The following is a 21,508-nucleotide window of genomic DNA, read 5'->3' as shown; positions in this document are numbered from 1 at the left end:
ACCATTTCAAAACTAAGTTCTCTCCTCTTGTCTTGAAGCCTTAATGAAGCTCATTTGAATAACTCACACCTCATTACTTCAACTGCTGTTCTTTTCCTTTGCAGAAAGCAATACAGAAAGGTCCTTTGTGGTGTAGTGACAATACAGAAGAATTATAGAGCCTTCCTTCTAAGGAAGAGATTTTTGCACCTGAAAAAAGCAGCCATAGTGTTCCAGAAGCAACTCAGAGGCCAGCTTGCCCGGAGACTTTACAGACAACTGCTGGCAGAGAAGCGGGAGCAAGAAGAAAAGAGGAAGCGGGAGGAAGAAGAAAAGAAAAAACAGGAGGAAGAGGAAAGGTGCGATGTCTTTCTTCCTTGGATGAAACAATAGGACACATTTTGAGTTTTATGCTCAATCTCTCTCAAGAATTCCCAGTGGACACTGCAGAACCTACTATTGAAACAAACAGGGATTCTTGGCATCTGGAATGTAAAATTCCTTGGCAGTATTTGAAGCCCAGTTCTGTGCATATTTCTATTCACACATAGAATAGGGACCATGCCAAAGGCAGAGGCTACATTCTTCATATTTCTTAACTTGCATTTAGCAGAGCTTTTTAAAAGTTACATTTTGCTGGATGTGGTGGTGTACACCTGTAATTCCGGCTACTCAGGAGGCTGAGACAGGAGCATTGCAAGTTCAAAGCCAGCCTCAGCAACTAGCAAGGCCTTAAGCAATTAAACTGTCTTAAAATTAAAAAATAAAAAGGGTTAGGGAAGTGGCTAAGTGGTTGAGTGCCCCTGGGTGTAATTCCTGGTACCTAAATAAATAAAAAATAAAATTACATTTTGGACTGGGGATATAACTAAGTGGTAGAGCTCTTACCTAGCATGAACAAGGCCCTGGGTTTAATTCCTAGCACCACAAAATAAATAAATAAAGAATTTAAAAAATATATGGCATATATGTGCAATGTAATATTATTCAGCTTTAAGAAAGGAGGTCTTACCATTTGCAACACGTGGATGAATAGCCAAACATTATNAAGGAAAGAACAGCTTGAGGAAATGTTTTATGGTTCATTTTCTTACATGTTTCCATTGGGGAAAGCTTTGTGATTGTCAAATTTTATTGTGATCACAACAGCATAGTTTCTTGAAGCCAAGGAAAACCCTGTGTTAATTTGCTAGGATTGATGTAATTGTATACCAGACGGGTGGATTAAACAATGGAAACTGAGTTTCTTACAGTTTTGGAGGGTGGGAGTCCAGGATCAGGCTTGGTTTTTCCTGAGGCCTCATATCTTGGACTTGCTGATGGCCACCTTCTCGCTGTGTCCTCACATGGGCTTTCCTCTATGCTTGCACGTCCAAGGTGTCTATGTGTCCTTATGACTTCTTATAAGGGCACCATCAGGTCAGATGTGGACCCACTCTAAGAGCCTTCACCGCTCTATATGTGCTGTCTCCAAGTACAGTCACATCCTGAGGTGTTGAGCAGTACAGAGGCACAGTTCAGGTCATGGCGATCATATTTCATCATAGTTCCAAAGAAGGAAGATGCTTGTGAGTTTTGGTAGTGTGACATTCTAAAACCCACCTTCCCATTGTATTCAGGAGGAAGAAGCCAGGAAGCAACGAGAGCTGGCGGCCTTGCAGAAGAGTCGCAAGGAAGCCGAACTGACCCGGGAGCTGGAGAAGCAGAAGGAAAACAAGCAGGTGGAAGAGATCCTGCGCCTGGAGAAAGAGATCGAGGACCTGCAGCGCATGAAGGAGCGGCAGGAGCTGTCCCTGACCCAGGCCTCCCTGCAGAAGCTGCAGCAGCTGCGGGATGAGGAGCTCCGGCGCCTGGAGGACGAGGCGTGCCGGGCTGCGCAGGAGTTCCTCGAGTCCCTCAACTTCGACGAGATCGACGAGTGCGTGCGGAACATCGAGCGGTCCCTGTCCGTGGGCAGCGAGTTTTCGGGCGAGCTCAGTGAACTTGCCGAGAATGCAAGCGCCGAGAAGCCCAACTTCAACTTCAGCCAGCCCTATCCCGAGGAGGAGGTGGATGAGGGTTTTGAGGCCGACGATGACGCCTTCAAGGACTCACCCAACCCCAGTGAGCACGGCCACTCGGATCAGCGGACAAGTGGCATCCGGACCAGCGACGATTCCTCCGAGGAAGACCCCTACATGAATGACACAGTGGTGCCCACCAGCCCCAGCGCAGACAGCACGGTGCTGCTTGCCCCCTCCGTGCATGACTCGTCCAGTGGCGAGTCCACCTACTGCATGCCACAGAACACTGGAGATCTGCCCTCCCCGGACGGCGACTATGACTACGACCAGGATGACTACGAGGATGGCGCCATCACCTCTGGCAGCAGCGTGACCTTCTCCAATTCCTATGGCAGCCAGTGGTCCCCAGACTACCGGTGCTCCGTGGGGACGTACAACAGCTCTGGGGCTTACCGGTTCAGCTCCGAAGGGGCGCAGTCCTCGGTGAGTAGCCCGGGATGTGGAAGTGCTCAAACCCTCTCACCCCCTTGTCATCTGTCCCCTTAAGACACACGTCTAGAACCAAAGAAGGTAATTAAACCCCTTTCTCTTTCCAAAGGCCATTTGAATTATAAGTGATACTTTAATGTGCTGGTGATGGTTGGAGCCCAAAGCCCAGAACTGAATTTTGCCCAGGACCTTCGAAAATGGGCATTTTAAATGGAGCCTTAGGTTTGCTTTGCTGCAGACACACCCCAAACTGGAATCAAACTAGCCATGGGCATATTGAAAACTTTCTTTACAGTAACTTCACAATCCACACCACACTATGTGATGTTATCTTGTACTGGTTGTAAGGGAGGAACTTTTGAGTTTAAATATGCTCTTTCCAGTTTCTAATGTTATTTATAGTTTACTTTCATTTTTCCCCCTTTGATCATGCATTAAATGCTGTCTTTACTTTCTAAGACTTGAAAATGTTTTAGCATAGTAATTTAAAGGAGATTTAACTCTTGCATGGTTTGATTAAAATTATACCCTTAAAGAACAGTGCTCTTTTTAGAATCAAGCCTTTGGATTAAAGTATATCTTGTGTTTTAGGTTTCAGTTCAACTGACAGTTTGACCTTAAAAGTTAGTATTTTGTTATTCTGAATTCCTTTGCCACACTCCATTGTAATGTTATGAGCTGAGAGTGAACTTTTTGATCTGTCATTTTTTGATGTTTACCTATGCTGGCATTTCCATTGCTTGATTTCCATCCTTTCTCAACATTAATGTTCTGTCTCTTTTCCTCTTTCTCTAGTTTGAAGATAGCGAAGAAGACTTTGACTCCAGGTTCGATACAGACGACGAACTTTCTTACCGGCGTGACTCTGTGTATAGCTGTGTCACACTGCCTTACTTCCACAGCTTTCTGTACATGAAAGGTATGACCTACAGCCCCAGAGCCTGGGCCAGGGTACAGCAGTGGGAAATGGATTTTGCCTTCCTTGAACTGGTTGATGGGCCTGGGAAAGCCACTCCATTGTGCCTCTCCTTAGAGTTATATGGCTTAAGCAAATGGGAACACCATGCTGGGTTGGCTTAAGGATGGTTGTGGTCCTGCTATGATGAGCATGGCTCTGGCACCCCTGGTTTGGTCCACAGTGATAGGACAAAGAGTTTGCAACCACTGAGTTCATTTTCAGCCCCTCTCTCCTGTCTGTTGCTGCCCCCTCTCACTCATTCTCTTTCTCTCACACATACAAAAACAAATGTGTGTGTTGTTACTGCCAGAAGTAACAGACTGCATTTCCTCATGCACAGGGTGTTAGAGAACCTAAAAAGGTGATGCTCTGGGGGGCAAGGATTAAAGATATGACAGGGCCACAGTTTGCTTAAACTGCTTACAGCACCCACTTCCTGAAGAGGATTTTCCTTTAATTGCTATTAAATGCTGAATATACTATATTGGATTTTAGCCCTTGGGAACCCTGAGCCTTATACCATTTGGAAAATGTTTTACTTAGGACCTGGTACTCATGCCTTGTTCCTATTCCTGGCTCTCCCGGCCCCTCAGGGGAAGGCATAAAGAAAAACTGTTTGGTAGGAGTTTTACTTGAGTGGCCAAGAGGGAACCCTCATTTCCCACATGATCCTGGACTCGATGGAAAAGTCAAGAACGTGGGGACAGAGCAGAAGAGGAACCAGCCTCCCCTGGTGGTGTCTGACTCTGCTGCCCTTTCTTTTCTCTCCTTTTCCTGCTTTCCCCCATCAAGTGTTTTGTCTTCTCTAGTCTGTGTGTGTGTGTGTGTGTGTGTGTGTGTGTGTGAGTGTTGCTGGGGATTGAACCCAGGGCCTTGTGCATGCAAGGCAAGCACTCTATCAACTGAGCTATATCCCCAGCCCCTCCAGTCCTTTTCTTCACTTTTTTTTCTAGTGCTATTTCCTTCTTTCATTCTTCCATTTTCTCCTCTTCTTTCCCTTGAGAAACTTTTATTCTGCCTCCTTTCCCTATTTCCTCTTGATTTTTGTTTGTGTAGTTTTTGCTTTGGGATGCTTTCTTTCCTTTCCAGTTTGTTTCTCGGCTCTTGGCATATTTATCTTTTCCATATGTCATCTTTTGCCCTCCTTAATATTTTCTTCTGCCTTTCCTGTGGTTTTCTTTTCATTTGATTTATTTTTGCTAGGTCTGCTGCCTTTGTAAAACAGGAGTCTGATGATTAATATTAGTCCTTCTCTTTAAGTTCTTCATCCTCTGCCTCAGATCCAAAGTGCTCACAAAACCCCCACCAGGTGTGATTTAGGGGAGACTTGCCTGAAGTCACTGGTGGCTAAAGGTTTTTATAGGAGTGTTAAAATACATCGGGGGATCTTAATCAAGATGTGTACCCACATTGGAACCCCTGATATGGGAAAATATGTAATCACAAATCAGAACCTAATGATCCAATCAATGTTTAATCATGGCATCTAAAGATTTTCTTAGACATTTCTCAGGTAGAATAAATATAAGCTTTTTATTGATATAATTCCTTCCCCAAATTAATTTCTAGTTCTCTAAATTTGCTTTAAAATCTCCTATAATATCACAGTTGATTGCAGTATTGGCATTGAAGCTGGGCACAGTGGCACACACATAATCCCAGCTACTCAGGAGGCTGAGGAAGGATGATCACAAGTTCAAGGCCAGCCCAAGCAGCTTAGTAAGACCTGTGTGAACATAAATAATCTAAAGGACTAGGGGTGTAGCTCAGTGGTAGAATACTCCCTGAATCAATCCTCAGTACCACAGCAACAAAACAGGCAAACAGCTAAAAATACGTGGCTATGTGGCTTTGGTTTATTACATTGTTGTCTGACTAAAACTAAACGATTAGAAAAAGTAGAAAGTAGAACATTTAAATCAGAATTCATAGAGGTAACTATTTTGGAGTATCTCTTAATAAAGTATATTACTGATTAAATATAGCATCAATTAATTTTTATCAAACTCTTGAATAAAATAATGCCCAGAATTTTCAGAGAAACCATAAAAAAAGAAAATACAGTCAGCACTTTGTACTCATGGGCAAGGAGGAGGTTTCACCAGCCAAATAGCTTACTAAAGGTGTTTGCAGTTAGGAAATTAACAGCATTGATCAAATTCTCTATGTGATGCTGTATCAGAAGAACATGTAGAATCCCGAGGGAGGGCTATCACTGGTACTTCTGGGAACAGAGGAGTGACAGGTTCCACACCAGTGGTGAGGGCTGCTGTGGCGACTGATGCTGTCTTTGACACAGCTGAGGGTGAATGCGATCATTTAACGAACAGAACAACTTTGTATTACAGTTTTCCTTTGGACTTGTTTTGAGAAACCCAGATTAAAGTCACAAATCAAAAAATAGTAATAATGTTTCACTGGGAGTCCTTGGCAAGTTTTCTGTTGGTTAGGAAACAGCTCTGGAGTGTGACCACACAGGGATCTCAGCCAGACAAGCAGAGAGCACTTCAGAGGTGAAGAAAGCCCGCATCTGTGCACTGCAGCAAAGCCAGGGGACTTCCACCACCTCGTTGGTTCTAGTCAGAGGGTTGATTACACAACCATTGTCCCAGTCCTTGAGGAAAGATCTCGTTTTCCAATCTATAAAGTATTATTTTTGCTTATTTAGCTATCCATGTCAAATATCTCTTACTTTTATTACTGGGTGATCAAAGATTGAAATATGAGAAGTCTCATAATAAAGTGTTGAAGTAGATTCTGTCCTTCAGTATACTAGTTAAAACAGGTTTTTAAACAGTCGTGGTATAATGTCACTCTTAAGCATCCTCAGAGAATCTATAATACTAAGATAAAATTGTCCTGTGGAAAGGGTATTGAATTTTTTTTTAATTCTGTGAAAGATAGTATCTGCATATTCTTTTAATTTCAGCTAGAAAGTTTACTACTACACAAATTTAAGCTGAACTTTCTCTTTTAATGTCCAATTTCTCGGCTTTTTTTTTTTTTTAAATAATGTCATCTTATAGCTTCTCCTTTAAGCCATTTTCAGATAATGCTCTTTGAAAAAACCATGTTTATACATATATGCCATATATTTTTTAAATTCTTTATTTATTTATTTTGTGGTGCTAGGAATTAAACCCAGGGCCTCCTGGGCAAGCCCTCTGCTACTGAGCTGTCGCCCTCAAACACCATATTTTCTTGTTCTCTGTTAGACTTTATCACCAAATGATGGAATTCTTGTTCCACATTGACCAGATGTGGAAGGAAACATATAAAGGCTACCATCTTAAAATAACTTCCCCACTTTTGGGGGCATTTGGAAGCCACCATTATCCATACACAGAAATGGTTCTAGACTCATTCCTGGGTGGGAGTGTCAATTCTTAGTTGCCTTTCTGTGTGCTCCGTACAGTCTTCTCAGCTCAGTGAGTCAGCGCTGTTTAGTCCGTCAGGAGGGGCACCCAGCTGCTGTGAGACTGGAGCCAGCATCTCCAGCCTTCCTTGAAGGGTTTCTGAGTGCAGCTCAGCCAAGCAAGGTTAAAGACTGTCTGTGCCTTGAGACCTGTTACAGAAATTGTCGTCCCATGTGATTGACTTCTTAAACCTTTTCCTTTAAAACTTCCTCTTGGGGCAACAGGTGGCTTAATGAACTCCTGGAAGCGCCGCTGGTGTGTCCTCAAGGACGAAACCTTCCTGTGGTTCCGCTCCAAGCAGGAGGCCCTCAAGCAAGGATGGCTGCACAAAAAAGGCGGTGGCTCCTCCACCCTGTCCAGGAGAAACTGGAAGAAGCGCTGGTTTGTCCTCCGCCAGTCCAAGCTCATGTACTTTGAGAATGACAGCGAGGAGAAGCTCAAGGGCACCTTGGAAGTCAGGACAGCCAAGTAAGTAGATGAGCCTGGGTGTGGCCCTTGGGCGGTGCTGTGCACTGCTGTGCACTGCTTGCTAATTTGCACCAAATGATAGAGTGCTCCCTTGTGCACGTTTCTTGCAGTAAGAGGCTCCACTAGGTGTTGAGTCTGATAATTCTGTTCAGTGCATTGAATTAGTAGGAATTTAAGACTTTGTGAATAATTTGCCTTTTGTGGTTACGCTCAGACATAAGTCTCTCATTGGGAAGGTGGCCCCTTGAATGTACAGTTAACCCACTGGAATTATGTTCGCATGCAGGAAAAATGGTGTGAATCTGCAGCAGTTGGTTGAGAGTCCTTTCAAGGGTTACCTTGGCACTTTGAATTCTTCCTCGCTCTGGCTATTAGCCAGCAGTTTAATTAGCTAAGTTGGGAGCAGACTGCCAGTGTTGTGAAATGGGTCATCTATCTTCTACCTGTGTCCTCAGTGCTAGCCCTCCCCATTCCCAGCAATAAGAGGAACAAGACTGGCCTTTGAGTCCCAAGGAACCACTCTCTCAGCCACCCTTTAGAGAACCAAGGCTTTGGATTATCAAGGGACTGTTGTTTTTGTTAAAAACTAAATAATGTTATTAGAAAATATCGTTGATGCCAAGGGTACCTTATCTTCTTGGGTACTCAGGTACTAGGTAAACTTGTTTAAGAGCGATCTGTGGCCGTACTCCACTCAAAACTGAGCGACTATAAATATTTAAGAAAGTGGTAAAGTAAACTTGGAAAGATCAAATTAACCCCGAAGTCATACAACTTAAAAATGAAATGTTGTTTCTCATCAGCCAGCATCAGCAACTTCAGAAAATTACTCATGGGCAATGGAAAGTTGAATGACTCGGAGAGGAAGGTCTTTTATGTATTGGCTTTAGGACAAATCATGAGTGCACAGAGCGGCACATTGGACATTTCCAGGCTGCTTCTTTGGGCTTACTAGGAACCAGTCTAGGTGTTTTGGAAATTCAGATGCAAGTCCTACAGCAAGTCCTACAGCCCTGCTAGCCTCACTGCCCACTCTCAGCCCGCTTACTGTGATGTTCCTCTTCATGGTTTCATAGTTGGGGCCACACCCCCAGCCCTTTGTAGGTGTATAGGCTTAGGTATAAGGATTGCAGGTTCAAGGCCAGCCTGGGCAACTTGGTGAGAACCCATCTCCAGATAAAAAATACAGAGGGCTGAGGGTGTAGCTCAGTGGTATAGCACCACTGGGCTCAACCTCTAGTACTTAAAAAAAAAAAAAAAATACCTTCCAGTATTAAACTCCAGTTGTTCCAATTTCCCACAGTTATCTCATAAATGGAGGTGGATTAGGTTGGTTTTATAGTTTCTTTCTTAAAATCAGAATCCAAACGAGGTCTAGACTTTGTCGTAGGTGTTGACATTAGGTTTCTTGCTTGATAGACACCCCACTCCCCACATGCTGTCTTCCACTAGTTAGCTGCAGCTGAACAACTTCATTGGCTCACTGATTTCCAAGCCTCACTGGTGCCAGGCCAGTGCCTTCTTGAACACGATCTTCATTCTCATTTTTCTTCTGTGGATTGGCTGTTAGACTTCCAGTTCAGGTCTTCTGCACACCAGTGCTCCATAAATGGCAGGTCTCTTTCCAGTTGTTGCTTAGGAGCATGAATTTCTTCAGGGGCAACAAACATGACCTGGCACATCCAGGGGTATGACTGTAGACTGTTAGGGGTCACAGAATGGTGGTAGTCATCCCTCAGACTCTGTAGGGTGTTGGTTACAGAACACCCTGCCCCTCAGGGGTATCCAAATTCAAGTTCCTTGTAGAAAAGGGCACAGTATCTGCATGTAAACTACACATCCTCTATAAATAATAACTAAAATATAAATGCCGTGTAAATAGTTATACTGTATTGCTTAGGGTATGATGTAAAGAAGCAGCAAGTATGTGTTCAATACAGGTACAGGCTTTTTTCTGAATATTTTCAACCTGCTGTTGAGCAGACCACGGACACACAGGGCCAACAGTACTCATTTATCACCTAGAAGATTTCTAGCAAGAGAGACTTCTAATCTGGTAGTTATGGTCCTAAGGTACTGTTTGTTTAGGCAAGGCAACATAAATGCTTGACCCCATCCCTCACCCCAGTTTCCAGGAAGATGAGTGGGTTCCCCTGCATGCTCCACTGATGGCAACTTTGGGTATTTCATTTATTTTTCCAAGTATCAGTTGAACTCATGCGTTTTAGTGTATTTAGTGGGTTTTCAGTCATTGCAGCTTTTCACAGGGATGCCTCTCCATGTTCCCTTGTCTTTCCCATGTCATCCTGGTAGTTTTTAATACCTTCCTTGCTTTCTGATAGAAGATGTTCCCTACTCTTACAATTCAGGCTGTATAAACAAAGATCTCCTGAGTGTTTGCTTTGTTACTTTGAACTTGAGGCTTTGGGCGGAGTCCTGAATTAGAGCCTAGCTGCATGATTGGAGCCCTGCCAACACGGGGGAAGCTTTTGAGTCCCTGGGCCTGCCTGTGTTATGAGTGCTTCCCAGGATTCTGATGGACCACTGTGGTTCAGAACCTTGGCCTCACAGCTACATCACAAGGTCTTACCCCTACTTTCTACACGAGGTACCCAAGTTCCTGAGAGAAAAGTGGGTCATCCAAGAACAGTAGGCAGGTCAGTTTTTCCTGGGAATCATCTCCCTGCCCAGGAGGCTCCATTGCTAGACCCACTGGGTCATATTTGTCCTTCCACCCAGAGGAGGCCTGCAATTCTGATCTTAATTTTTTTAAAGAATATACTTATCTTGTTTCAGTGATTATAGCAATATGCTTGTTAGAACGGTCTTTCTACCAGTTAGACTGTTTAAGTTTTTACTGTGAGCAGCTCTACTACTTTAGGTGTCAAAGCAAGCTGCCTTTATCCCCAAGACTGTTCTCCATCAAATATATTGCCATCTCTGATCTGGTGCCAACATCTGCTTGTGTTTTACCCTGATTTTGTTAATTCACCCTCCAGCATCTCAGGAGTTGTTTAGGGATAAGATCAAGATGATGGTGAGATCCAAAAATACCAAAGACCTCTCTTCACCCAGTGGCCCCTGGTGGAAATAGTGTGTCCCTATTGGGTGGACCGCATCAAGACAGCAGCCTAGGCCTTTAACTGGGATGGAAAGCTGTTGTCTTAGTGTGTTTGGGCTGCTGTAGCAGAATACCTCAGACTGGGTGATTTGTAATGAACAAAAATTTATTTGACTCATAGCTGAGAAGTCCAAGATCGAGGGGGAGAAAAGGCCAAGAGATTTAATTGGCAGCCTCAAGCCTTTTAATGATCAGCATGAATCCATTCATGAGGGGGGAGCCCTCTTAAGAGGTTCTCCTCAGCTCTGTTGCATTGGGCATTAAGTTTTCAACACCCGAGCTTTGGGGGACACATCAAATCATAGCTGCCATTATAAAGTAGGGAAAGAGATCAGACAGGAGCCACAGGAAAGCCTCTCTAGAACCTAAATGGGAAAGGCATTGGGCAGGCTGTGTAAAAGAGGCCCCTCTCTGGAGAAGCCAAGGGATACCACACACACACACAACACCATACCCTGCTCCTGGGGTCGGAGAGGAGCCTGGCTCCCCCTGGAGGTCACAAGAATCTTCATCATTTCTAAGAGAAAAATCAAAAAAGGCTGATATAGGTACAGTGGTCCCACCAGATCCTGGTTTCACGTTCCACAATTTTACCTGTGGTCGACTGCAATCTGAAAATATTAAACAGAAAATTTCATATTTTGAGGGAGAGACTGTTTATGTAACTTTTAATATAGTATGTTGTTAGAATTGTGCTTATTGTTGATTACTATTGTCAATCTCTTACTGTTCCTAATTTACAAACTAAGCTTCATCGCAAGTATGTGTGTATGGATTGGGCATTTCTAACCCCCAAATCCAAAATGCTCCAAACTTTGTGAGTGCTGACGTGATGCCACAACTGGAAAATTCCACACCCAACCTCATGTGATGGGTCACAGTCAAATATAGACAAAACATATACTAAAAATACTTTATAAACTACCTCCAGGGAGCTCAGGGTCTAGCACAGTAGTAGGTTATAGGCTTAGCATGTGAGAGGCCCTGGGTTCAATCCCCAGACACCAAAAATAAACAACTCTGGCTGTGTGTGGAAGGTGTAAAAGAAACACAAGTGAACTTCATGTTTAGACTTACATCTCATCCCTGAGACATCTATCTCATTATATACATGCAGATATTCCTAAGTCTGAAACACTTCTTATTTCAAGCATTTTGGATAAAGACTCTTCAACCTAGGAAAAATAGTCATCATAATAATTTGGATTCAGTAGTCTGATTTCCAGTATCCATGGAAATCTGGTTTCCCTATGATAAGTGGGTACTATTGCATATATTTTTTTAGTAACAGTTTCAACTTAGTCATAAAAATTCCTTTTCTTGGTTTTTTTATTAGAAATTCTGTGTTCTTGATTTTTATTCATTGCTTTTGTTTCTTTGCAGAGAGATCATAGATAACACCAACAAAGAAAACGGGATTGATATCATTATGGCCGATAGGACCTTCCACCTGATTGCGGAATCCCCAGAAGATGCCAGGTGGGGTCTGCACTCTCAGCTTTCTCTTAACCGCGTCCTTCCTCACAGGCATATGCAGCACACAGGGCGCTGTTCACCTGGTTCGAGAAGTTTAACTGATGTTCTAGTTGGCTTACTGTTTGTTCTGTCCTGCAGTCTTTAAACACAGCACAGATTTGGAACTTCATCCTCATGTGCCCTGCACAACCCTCCTGTTTATCATAGTTCAGGCTCTTATGGTCACTGATAGTGAGTGTAAACAAAGCTGAAAACAAAGCTGAAAGCCCACTCTCTGGATGTTTCCAACTTTGAAAGCGAACAGCTTGTATGTGCACAAGGATCTAGGGAACAGAAGCATAATTTAAGCAGGAGCTGTTTAAATAAATGATAGTGCTTTGGAAATTGGAGGCTTTTAAAAATCTCTGTGCTAAAGTGTTTGAGAGACAAGATACTAAGTTAGTAGAAATAAATCTGTAGGAGGCAGTATTTTAAGTATATCATGTATATTAACTCACCAGCAGTCCAGTGGGGTAAGTATTATCATTACCACTATTTGTACTTTGCAGAGAAAGAGTTGAAGGTATGGGAAAAAATTTTGTAAGTTTACGAGCACCTGTACAGATTGCACGTTTTTCTTCTTAGTGTATTTCTAATTAGATGTAATGCAAGGCTTGTTTTTTTTTTTCTTTTTTCCTTATTTTTGGTGGGGGGGGGGGTGCTGGGGATTGAACTCAAGGCACTCAACCACTGAGCCACATCCATAGCCCTATTTTGTATTTTTAGTTAGAAACAGGGTCTCACTGAGTTGCTTAGCTCCTCGCCATTGCTAAGGCTGGCTTTGAACTTGTGATCCTCCTGACTTAGCCTCCCAAGCCGCTGGGATTACCACGCCCAGCTTATAAGGCAAGCTTTGTTCTATTGATGGAGGCATTAGAATTCCTACATTTCTTTCTTAAGGAGTTTAAATTTTGATTGAGACAAGAAAGGATTTCCCTATTGGCTGGGGCAAGTTGCCTCTGTTTCTGGACCTCTGGTTTCCATGTTGGAATGCTGAGGACATGGAGCACAAAGTTCAGAAGAACTTTTTGCTTTTCAGTGAGACATCACAAGGTCACACAGTAAGTGTGACTCAGTGGAGTCACTGTCCCATCCATTCTGCTGCTTTGTAGGGTTATGTTGGAGGTGACTGTCATCAATTCTGGGCAGCTCTAGGTTCCAATTTATGAGGGTAACATCCAATGGCCTATGTATTATTCTTCAGTTCTCATCCCAGAAGTCACTAGAACCCTCTGAGTTCTCAGGGCTTCTCACTACCCTTTGCCCTTTGAATGTTTTTAAGTCAATATAACCTCTCGATAGTAACATTAAGGGTAAAGACACCAGAAAGTAATTCTTCCCATGGGAACAAACTGAAACCCTGGTTTGACTCATAAATTATAACACAAACTGGAAAAACAAGCAAACCTGAAATTACAGCACCATCATTCCGTCTGGGACTCCTAGAGACCTCGTGTGGTTTTTTGCGGTCCAGGGAGTGCCCACAGCTTTTTAGCTGAATTATAGACCCAGCGTTTGGCAGCTGTCCTGTCTGTTTTATGCTGTAATGAACCTGCTAAATTTAGCATCTGGGATATTTTAGCCAAGGACTTTTTCCCCTGACCAGTGGAACACATTTTTAAAAATTCTCTTTTGGACTCCACGTTATAACTTGATTCAGTGAAGAAATTTTATAAGTTTAAGAGCATCTGTACAGATTGCACGTTTTTCCTCTTAGTATATGTGTGTGCATGTGGCACACATCTTGAGTTTATATATTTTACAATTTTGATTTAGGGAATTTTTAAGCTCAGAGATGACTAGAGGGTTGCCTTCTGCTTCACCAGCATTTGACGGGGCAAGTCCATCTTAAGCTGCTTTTCTTGGTCTCCCTAAGCTGTTGTTCAGATTGAATGTTTTTAAGATCTTATTCGCGTTTTCTCCTCCAGGAATTACAGGAGATAGATTTTAATTCTTTGCTATACGGCCTAATCTTTATTTGTGGGTGTTATTTTTTCACTTAAATATCCCATTGCATACCAGGTACTTACCCTTCTGTATTATTTAGTAGGGGCACACATATAATATGTTTGCAAACCCTTAGTAGGAGGATGATGACATAGCTTCTCTCTTACTTGTAACTTCTCACATGCTGTAGTTGCTTAATGCTAAATGAATAGATAGCCATTAGTGATCTTTTTCCTCGTGCATGTCCTGATTTTTCTGAAGTTCACAAATATTTTTCCTTACTTTCTGTTTATGGTGAGGCTTGAAGTGAGAAATCTCATTTGAAATGAAGATGGGCGAGTTATCTGGTGGAAATAACTTTCTGCTTTCTACTTTAAGCTATTTTTTTCTTCTTTCCCACTCTCCAGCGGTTTTATTCACTTAAATAGAAGTACTGGAGTATTTAAGGAGTAGAGAACAAATACCCAGTGCTGTGCTTAAATGGGCTTAGTTATAGTATTGACCTTCTTAACCTTGTAATTTATTTTCAAGACAGGGAAGGAGCCTGATTGACCTCTAGGGTATACGTAAGATTCAGTAAATGTCCTTGATTTAAGTATTTTAGGTAGAAGTATGTATTTCATTATTTACTGACAGTTTCTCAAGGAACATACCAACATCAGATGTCTGTGGGGATTTTGAGGAGAGGTCTTCAATAGACCCAGAACACATGATACTTAAAGGTGCTTTGGCTGCTTTTTTAAACTTTCCCCTTGGTAGAGTGAATCCCACATTTCCCTAAGGGGAAGAAGGCAAATTTGAATCAAAGGTGTTTGGAGGAGATGATATTTCCACAGTGAACATGGAAAAGGGCACCATTGCTTTGCTAGTCCAACCCTTGGCTGCCCCTGACAGCTGTCCTCTCTCCACAGCCAGTGGTTCAGCGTGCTGAGTCAGGTCCACTCGTCCACGGACCAGGAGATCCGGGAGATGCACGACGAGCAGGCAAACCCACAGAATGCCGTGGTGTGTGAGCACTGGGGGTGGAGGTGGGGTGTTCCGTAGGGGCAAGGGAAAGGCAATCAGGATGCAAAAAGGACAGGACCAGGAATTTCTAGATAATCTTTTAAAATAAAAGTATAATAATTAAAGGGAAAAACAAAACCATTTAGGTTAAAAATTATGCATAGAAATAAAACAGAAAGTTACAGATGGTTAGAAATGTGATGTATTTTAATTTTCCTACCTCAGACCTTTAAAGGAACAAAAAAAAATTACAATTTTTATGACATCTTGGAAGCATATGAGACTTTTCCTTCAAAGGACTAGGCGAATTCCAAAATTGTTTTCTGTCTCGATCCCAGACACAAAGTTATAAAATACTAGTTTATAAGAAAAAATTATTTCCTCAGAAGAAGAACTTGAAATCAAATAAAATATCTTAGCAGAGTTAAGTGTAAAATATAGTAAAATATAGCAAAAAATCAGAACACGTATACTGCTGAAAGAAGTTCATGAATGTTCTTCACTGAAGATATTTTGAGAATGTGAGGCAATGGTTAATTCACAACACTTTTAAGGAAAGGCCTGTAGAATCTGCCTGTCTCGGCTGACCATACTCACTAAGCCAAAGGGACCTCTCCTCAATAATGGTTATTTTGCAGTTAATTAAAAAAGAAGGTATCTCTTTGGTTTGCTGATTGAGGGAGTCGTCTAGGGATGTTGCTATTCCATGTGCCCCACCTTGGTGTTCTCTCACTTTGGCTACTCCTTGCTCCTTCCCAGGGCACCTTGGATGTGGGGCTAATTGATTCCGTGTGCGCCTCCGACAGCCCCGACAGGTAAGTTCAGATGACCAAGCACTTGCAAGTGCCCACAGATCCTGTGCCTGGCCACTACCCCCTTCACTGCACCGTGGCACCACAGGGCTTGGCATTTCCCATAATCCAAAGTTTTCCTTTTTGGTATCCAGTTTTACATCACCTCCTGGCTGTCTTTGGAGTGCAGATGGAAGCAGTGGAGACCTAATTTAGGCAGTCACTTTAAAACAGCAGCAGCATAAGGGGAATATTCTTTATTTGGTTGGAAGGACAAACTTTGGATTCATATGGAAAAAAAATCACTGATTGAGAAAATGCTGTTTCCTCATAAGGAGGGTATACTTCTATATTTTACTAAATTTGAAAAGGATTTTTATGTCAATGTAAATATAGAACTTTAATAAATAAAACCACAAACATTTCCTTTTTTTGACATTTCTGCTTTCTCTGTGCCCTTAAAGTAACATGTTTGGGGTATCTGATTTTGTACAAGGTGCCTTAGCACTGATCAACAACCCCATCTTTTTCCCATTTTTAATTTTGAGGCAGGGCTTCGCTGAGTTGCTGAGGCTGGCCTCAAACTTGTGATTCTCCTGCCTAGGCCTCCCAGGTCACTGGGATTGTACATGTGTGCCACCACACTCAGCTGTAGGTTTTGCTTTTTTAAGGCAAATCATCTTTACAGTCTTTGTACCTAGTGAGTTTTGTTTATTGTTTATTGTTTTGCTGCTTGTAAATTCTGTTCTTGGTCTTCAGTAAAAGTGGCTCTAGGGCCAGAGTCAGAATCAAAACTGACTAATGCTTTTAGTAAGATAGCCAGAATGTGAATATGAGTGTATTAAAATTGACAACAAATATAGTGTCTACTGGGCAGGAGCAGGATTTGAGCTTGGTGGGTGTGGGAGGTCCTCCATCATCCTACCACTAACACAGCCCTTCTAACTATGGACCCTTTGTTTTCAGGAGTGAACCTGCACCTTCTTAAAGATTCACTAGACAGTCACTTTAAAACAGCAGCAGCATAAGGGGAATATGTAATCTGTAACAGGAGCGCATTGACAGTCATTGGGGCCAGGTTCTCACTGCAGTGCTTAAACCTCCCCGCTTACCTAATCTACCTCCTCTTCTCTCACATCCCCTTACTGGGCACATGATGGTCCATGCTGCGAACTTGACATCTTGCTCAGATTTTTCTCTCTTCAACTGCCCAAACTTTTCCCTTCTCAGGGGGGTAGGGGGGGGCTTTTTATGTTTATTTTTAAGGGGACCTTAAGTCCAACCTTTTTGTATTGAATTCCCTGACTATTACAGTTCAATGAATCTTCTGTTTCTTGAACTTCAGTAGTATTTCACTGTGGTAAGCACTTGAACACATGAGAGGGTGAGGTCAAATTCATTAATTTAAGCAGTTAGGTATAGGAATTAAGTGTGAACATAGGCTCATGAGCAATTCAGAGCTTTGTCACAGAAAAAGAGCTGAGTATGACAAGTAAATTTCCATTATCACTTTATCCCCACTGAGAGATGCACCCTTGTTGGATTGCTTTGGAAACATGGACCCAGCTGGCTTTTTGTACCAAGCATACCAAGTGCATAAGATGTTCCACTTACACGTATTTACTGATCCTCTTACCAATGTCTAATGCTCATTCCTGACCCGCAGAAATACTATCCAAGGCAATATCCAGAGGCAAAAAGAAATTGACTTTGGAGAAACATCAAAAAAAAAATTTCCCCCATAGTCACCTTATTTAGCCTTTCCGGAACTGAGTTTCATCTGGAAAGTTTTGCATGAAGAAATGTTTTCCCTCCAAGGACCTTTGGAATGAATGTGTTCCTCCAAGTTTAAAGGTTAATGATGAATAAAATAAATCCTGCAGAAATGAGCAAAGTTTGCCTTAATACAAAAAATACAAATAGCATAACAGTGTTTCTCCCTGTGACCCATAAGCCAGGAAAAAGGCATTTAGTTTTGGTGCCCAGGGAGATGATGCTGACAGTAGAGCTAACAGGCTGTGCTTCCCTCTCCCCTGTCACTCAGACCCAATTCATTTGTGATCATCACGGCCAACCGGGTGCTCCATTGCAACGCAGACACGCCAGAGGAGATGCACCACTGGATAACGCTGCTGCAGAGATCCAAGGGGGACACCAGAGTGGAGGGCCAGGAATTTATAGTGAGAGGTGATTGCCCTGCATACTTGCACTGTCTTTTTTCTAGACGTCTATTTTCCTTTGTGTAGATACCTGCATCATTTCCACCCTGAGCAACTTTTCTGAGTCACTTTGACTCTTGAAGTTTTTAAATGTGAATAAGCAAAGATCATGGCCATTTCCTAGCAGGTAGAAATGCAGCCCCTTTGTGTTATACAAATGATTGTGTGGTACTTGGGTTTCTCTTAAAAAAAAATTTTTTTTTAATTTTTATTTTTTAATGATTTTAATTTTTTTGGTACTAGGAATTGAATACAGGGGCACGTAACCACTGAGCAACATCTTCAGCCCTTTTTTATATTTTATTTAGAGACAGCGTCTTACTGAGTGGCTTAGTGCCTTGCTTTTGCTGAGGCTGGCTTTGAACTTGACATCCTCCTGCCTCCTAAGCCACTGAGATTACAAGCGTGCACCACCACACCTGGCTCTTCAAAAAGTTTTGTTTTCACTTTTCAGTGTTAGGGATGGTACCTGGGGCCTGTGTATACTGTAAAAGTGCTCTACTGCTGAACCACACCATGGCCTATAGTTTTTAATTCACATTTGAATCTTCCTCTCCAGGGTGGTTACACAAAGAAGTGAAGAACAGTCCTAAGACGTCATCACTGAAGCTGAAGAAGCGGTGGTTTGTCCTGACCCACAACTCCCTGGATTACTACAAGAGCTCAGAGAAGAACGCCCTGAAGCTGGGCACCCTGGTCCTCAACAGCCTCTGCTCTGTCGTGCCACCGGACGAGAAGATATTCAAAGAGACAGGTAACCGGGCTGTGGACTGGAAACTGTCCTGGGACTCAGGAAGTCAGATCACAAGGCTTGGGCTTGCTCCAAGCACAGGAGTGGGATTCCTAGGTACTGTGTGTACTTTCATCCCCCTCCCCCAAAAGGAACTTTGCTCTTGAGTTATCTCTGAGGCTGGCTATAGTCAGCTGTTCGAGCATGTCATATTTAAGCCATAGTAAACAGATTTGATTTACGGAGGTATAGAAAGACTGATAAGGACAAGAAAGTGTAGATGGACACAGAGCACACTGATCACATTTGTGTTTTTGTCCTTTTCATCATTGTGCCGTAAGGGGCGTGCAACCTACAAAAGATAAATCCTGCCTTCCTAGAGCAGGAGGAGCAGCATATAAACATAGAGGGGTTTCTTCATTTTGTTTTTCTTCTAATTTGGAGAATTACAAGGTGTTCTGGAAGATTACTTACTTTGATTTTTGTTTCCAGTTGTGATTTTGTGCTTTTTAAACATAGTCACACAGGTCTGGGTGGGTCAGGTGATCTCTGTGCCATGCACACCACTTAGTTCCTTGTCCTCTGTAGAAGGGAGAGCTGGGTGGGTGGCCAATGGGGATGGAAAGTCAAAATCCAAGGGAGGGTCTCAGTTCATTCTAGAGCCTAGAAATGAACACTGGTCTATACCTGCTGCTCTTTAAAAGGAAACGTTACAGTTTACGTCTGTAATTCTGAGTTTTATCTTTCCCTCTTTACTGAAATCTCCATATTTTTTAATGTGTCATTGATTACTGAGTGCCAGTCACATGTAGCATTTATCAAGTGTTATTGAATTAAATCATTAATTAATTTAAAGGGACCCCGGTCTGACACAATATAGGTTTCTAATGGTACTGAATTTCTGGGGCTCTGGTGCAAGAATATCACCTTGGTCACAGAGTTGGCCCCAATGTGTATATGCTGCTGCTGTCCTTGCAGGCTACTGGAATGTCACTGTCTATGGGCGCAAGCACTGTTACCGGCTCTACACCAAGCTGCTCAATGAGGCCACTAGATGGTCCAGTGCCATTCAAAACGTGACAGACGCCAAGGCCCCGATTGACACTCCAACCCAACAGCTGATCCAGGATATCAAGGTAAAATAGAGCAGCTGAGAGTCGCTCCCACATGCTGCCCTCAGCCATTAAGACCATAGTGTAGGCCAGTGCAGCCAAAATTAGTGCTTGGTTAATCTGGAGTTAGGAATCTAAATGCAAGATTTTAAGTGAAAATATTACAGTAAAAACATTTTGCTTTTAGGGAGGTGCCGGATGCTGCAGCTGACAAAAGCCTAGATGTTGGTCTCAGTAGGCACAAGGACTGAAGGGCCTCCTGGCCACAGCCGTGTGTGTGATCTGGGTCCTGACCAGTCTCAGGTTTCACCTCAGCTCCAGTTGGGACCTTCTAGGAGTAAGACCACAACTCTACCCTGGCTGCGCAGTTTCTAGACCACAGAAGTAGGTTCATGAAGAGCCCAGATTGGTTTAGAACTCAGGATCCCTGACAGGTGCCTCCTAGTGCCCAGAAGCTCCATGTCTCTGGATTAACATTGATTTTATGTCAAGTTGTAATGTCCTGTTTATATAAGTTTAGTGGCTCAGTAAATGTATGTCAGTTGAAGGAATCAATGATTCAGCCATGGGCAAGAGTAGAAATGGAGACATGGATGTTCTGGTTGCTCTGCTCACAAAGCTGACAGTCTCTGGCACAGAACCAAGTCGAAGGGATCCTGTTGACGACTACGGTTCCCCGTGCAGGCAGATTCCCAGGGCAAGGAGAAAAGCTGGTGCTGTGGCAGGAAAGACGGGAGAATGGTGGTGAGGCGGTGTTTTACTGATGTACATCAAAGACAATCAGTCATTGGGGTTCAGGTGGCAAATGCTGCCTTTGTGGAAAGGAAGAGGGGCTGATGTGTGGCTAACATTAGCCTCCTCGGTCCAAAGTGATGTTTGTAGGCATTTAGATCCAAATTCTAACAAATTTTTCTCTAACATTTCAAAGTGTTCCATGGAACCCAGGATGCTAGATATAAATCACCTCATTTTTGAGTTTTAAAAAAAAAATTATTTCTTGAAGGTTTCTTTTGAAAAAGCAGTGAAAAAAGAAATCACATATCAACTACACTGTCTTTTCAAAGCTGTATCATATCTATTTTTATATTCTCTAATTATGAATTCAGGCATTCAAAGAATAAATAGAATTTTCCAGATATGAAATAATGCTGCTTAAGAAATGAGACAGTTATCCTAATTTAAGTCCACAGAAAATTTTAAAAGTAATTAAAATTTTTTCTTCTGGCCTTCAAACTGAGTGCTATTTGAAAAAGTTTCATAGTGGAAATGAAACTGCCACGAAAGAATGAGTCATCACCACTCCTCCAACTTTTCTGTTTATTTAAAGCTCTAAAAATAACTTAGCTTTTTCATATTCCAGATTAACATTTTAGAAGCATCAGTACACGATCTAATTCTATGAGAAGGTCTCTTAATTTTCAGGGCAGGCATAGAAAGGAAGAGTTTTCCCAGGAACACATGAACATGTATAGTTTTCAGGTATAGAGAGGATTCAAAAAAAAAATTAAGAACTAGCAAAGAGGGCTGGGGTTGTAGCTTAGCAGTAGACCGCTCCCCTAGCACATGTGAGGCGCTGGGTTCGATCCTCAGCACCACATAAAAATAAATAAATGAAATAAAGGTACTAAAAAAAAAAAAAAAAAACAAGAACTAGCACAAAGCTGGGCACAGTGGTGCACACCTGTAATCCCAGCTTAGGAGGCTGAGGCGGGAGGATTGCAAGTTCAAACAACTTAGCGAGAGACCCTGTTACAA

General features: G+C 42.5%; 1 protein-coding gene across 1 annotated transcript in view; it reads left to right on the top strand.

Moving 5' to 3' along the window:
- The first annotated feature begins 214 nt into the window (after window positions 1–214).
- Window positions 215–21,508, top strand: part of Myo10 (myosin X) — a 32,815-nt gene continuing 11,521 nt past the window's right edge. The window contains exons 1-11 of the mRNA XM_048800086.1: window positions 215–338; window positions 590–596; window positions 1,580–2,465; window positions 3,267–3,390; window positions 7,070–7,313; window positions 11,818–11,913; window positions 14,808–14,901; window positions 15,661–15,716; window positions 17,737–17,879; window positions 18,471–18,665; window positions 19,620–19,777. Coding sequence (XP_048656043.1) covers window positions 1,749–2,465; window positions 3,267–3,390; window positions 7,070–7,313; window positions 11,818–11,913; window positions 14,808–14,901; window positions 15,661–15,716; window positions 17,737–17,879; window positions 18,471–18,665; window positions 19,620–19,777 — 1,827 coding nt within the window. The 5' untranslated portion in view covers window positions 215–338; window positions 590–596; window positions 1,580–1,748. The remainder of the gene's footprint in view (window positions 339–589; window positions 597–1,579; window positions 2,466–3,266; window positions 3,391–7,069; window positions 7,314–11,817; window positions 11,914–14,807; window positions 14,902–15,660; window positions 15,717–17,736; window positions 17,880–18,470; window positions 18,666–19,619; window positions 19,778–21,508) is intronic.

The sequence above is a fragment of the Marmota marmota genome, unplaced genomic scaffold (assembly GCF_001458135.2).
Source record: "Marmota marmota marmota unplaced genomic scaffold, marMar, whole genome shotgun sequence".
In the NCBI taxonomy this organism is placed as follows: Eukaryota; Metazoa; Chordata; class Mammalia; order Rodentia; family Sciuridae; genus Marmota; species Marmota marmota.
Note: the sequence above shows the minus strand (reverse complement) of the source record. Positions and strands in the feature narration are given on the sequence as shown.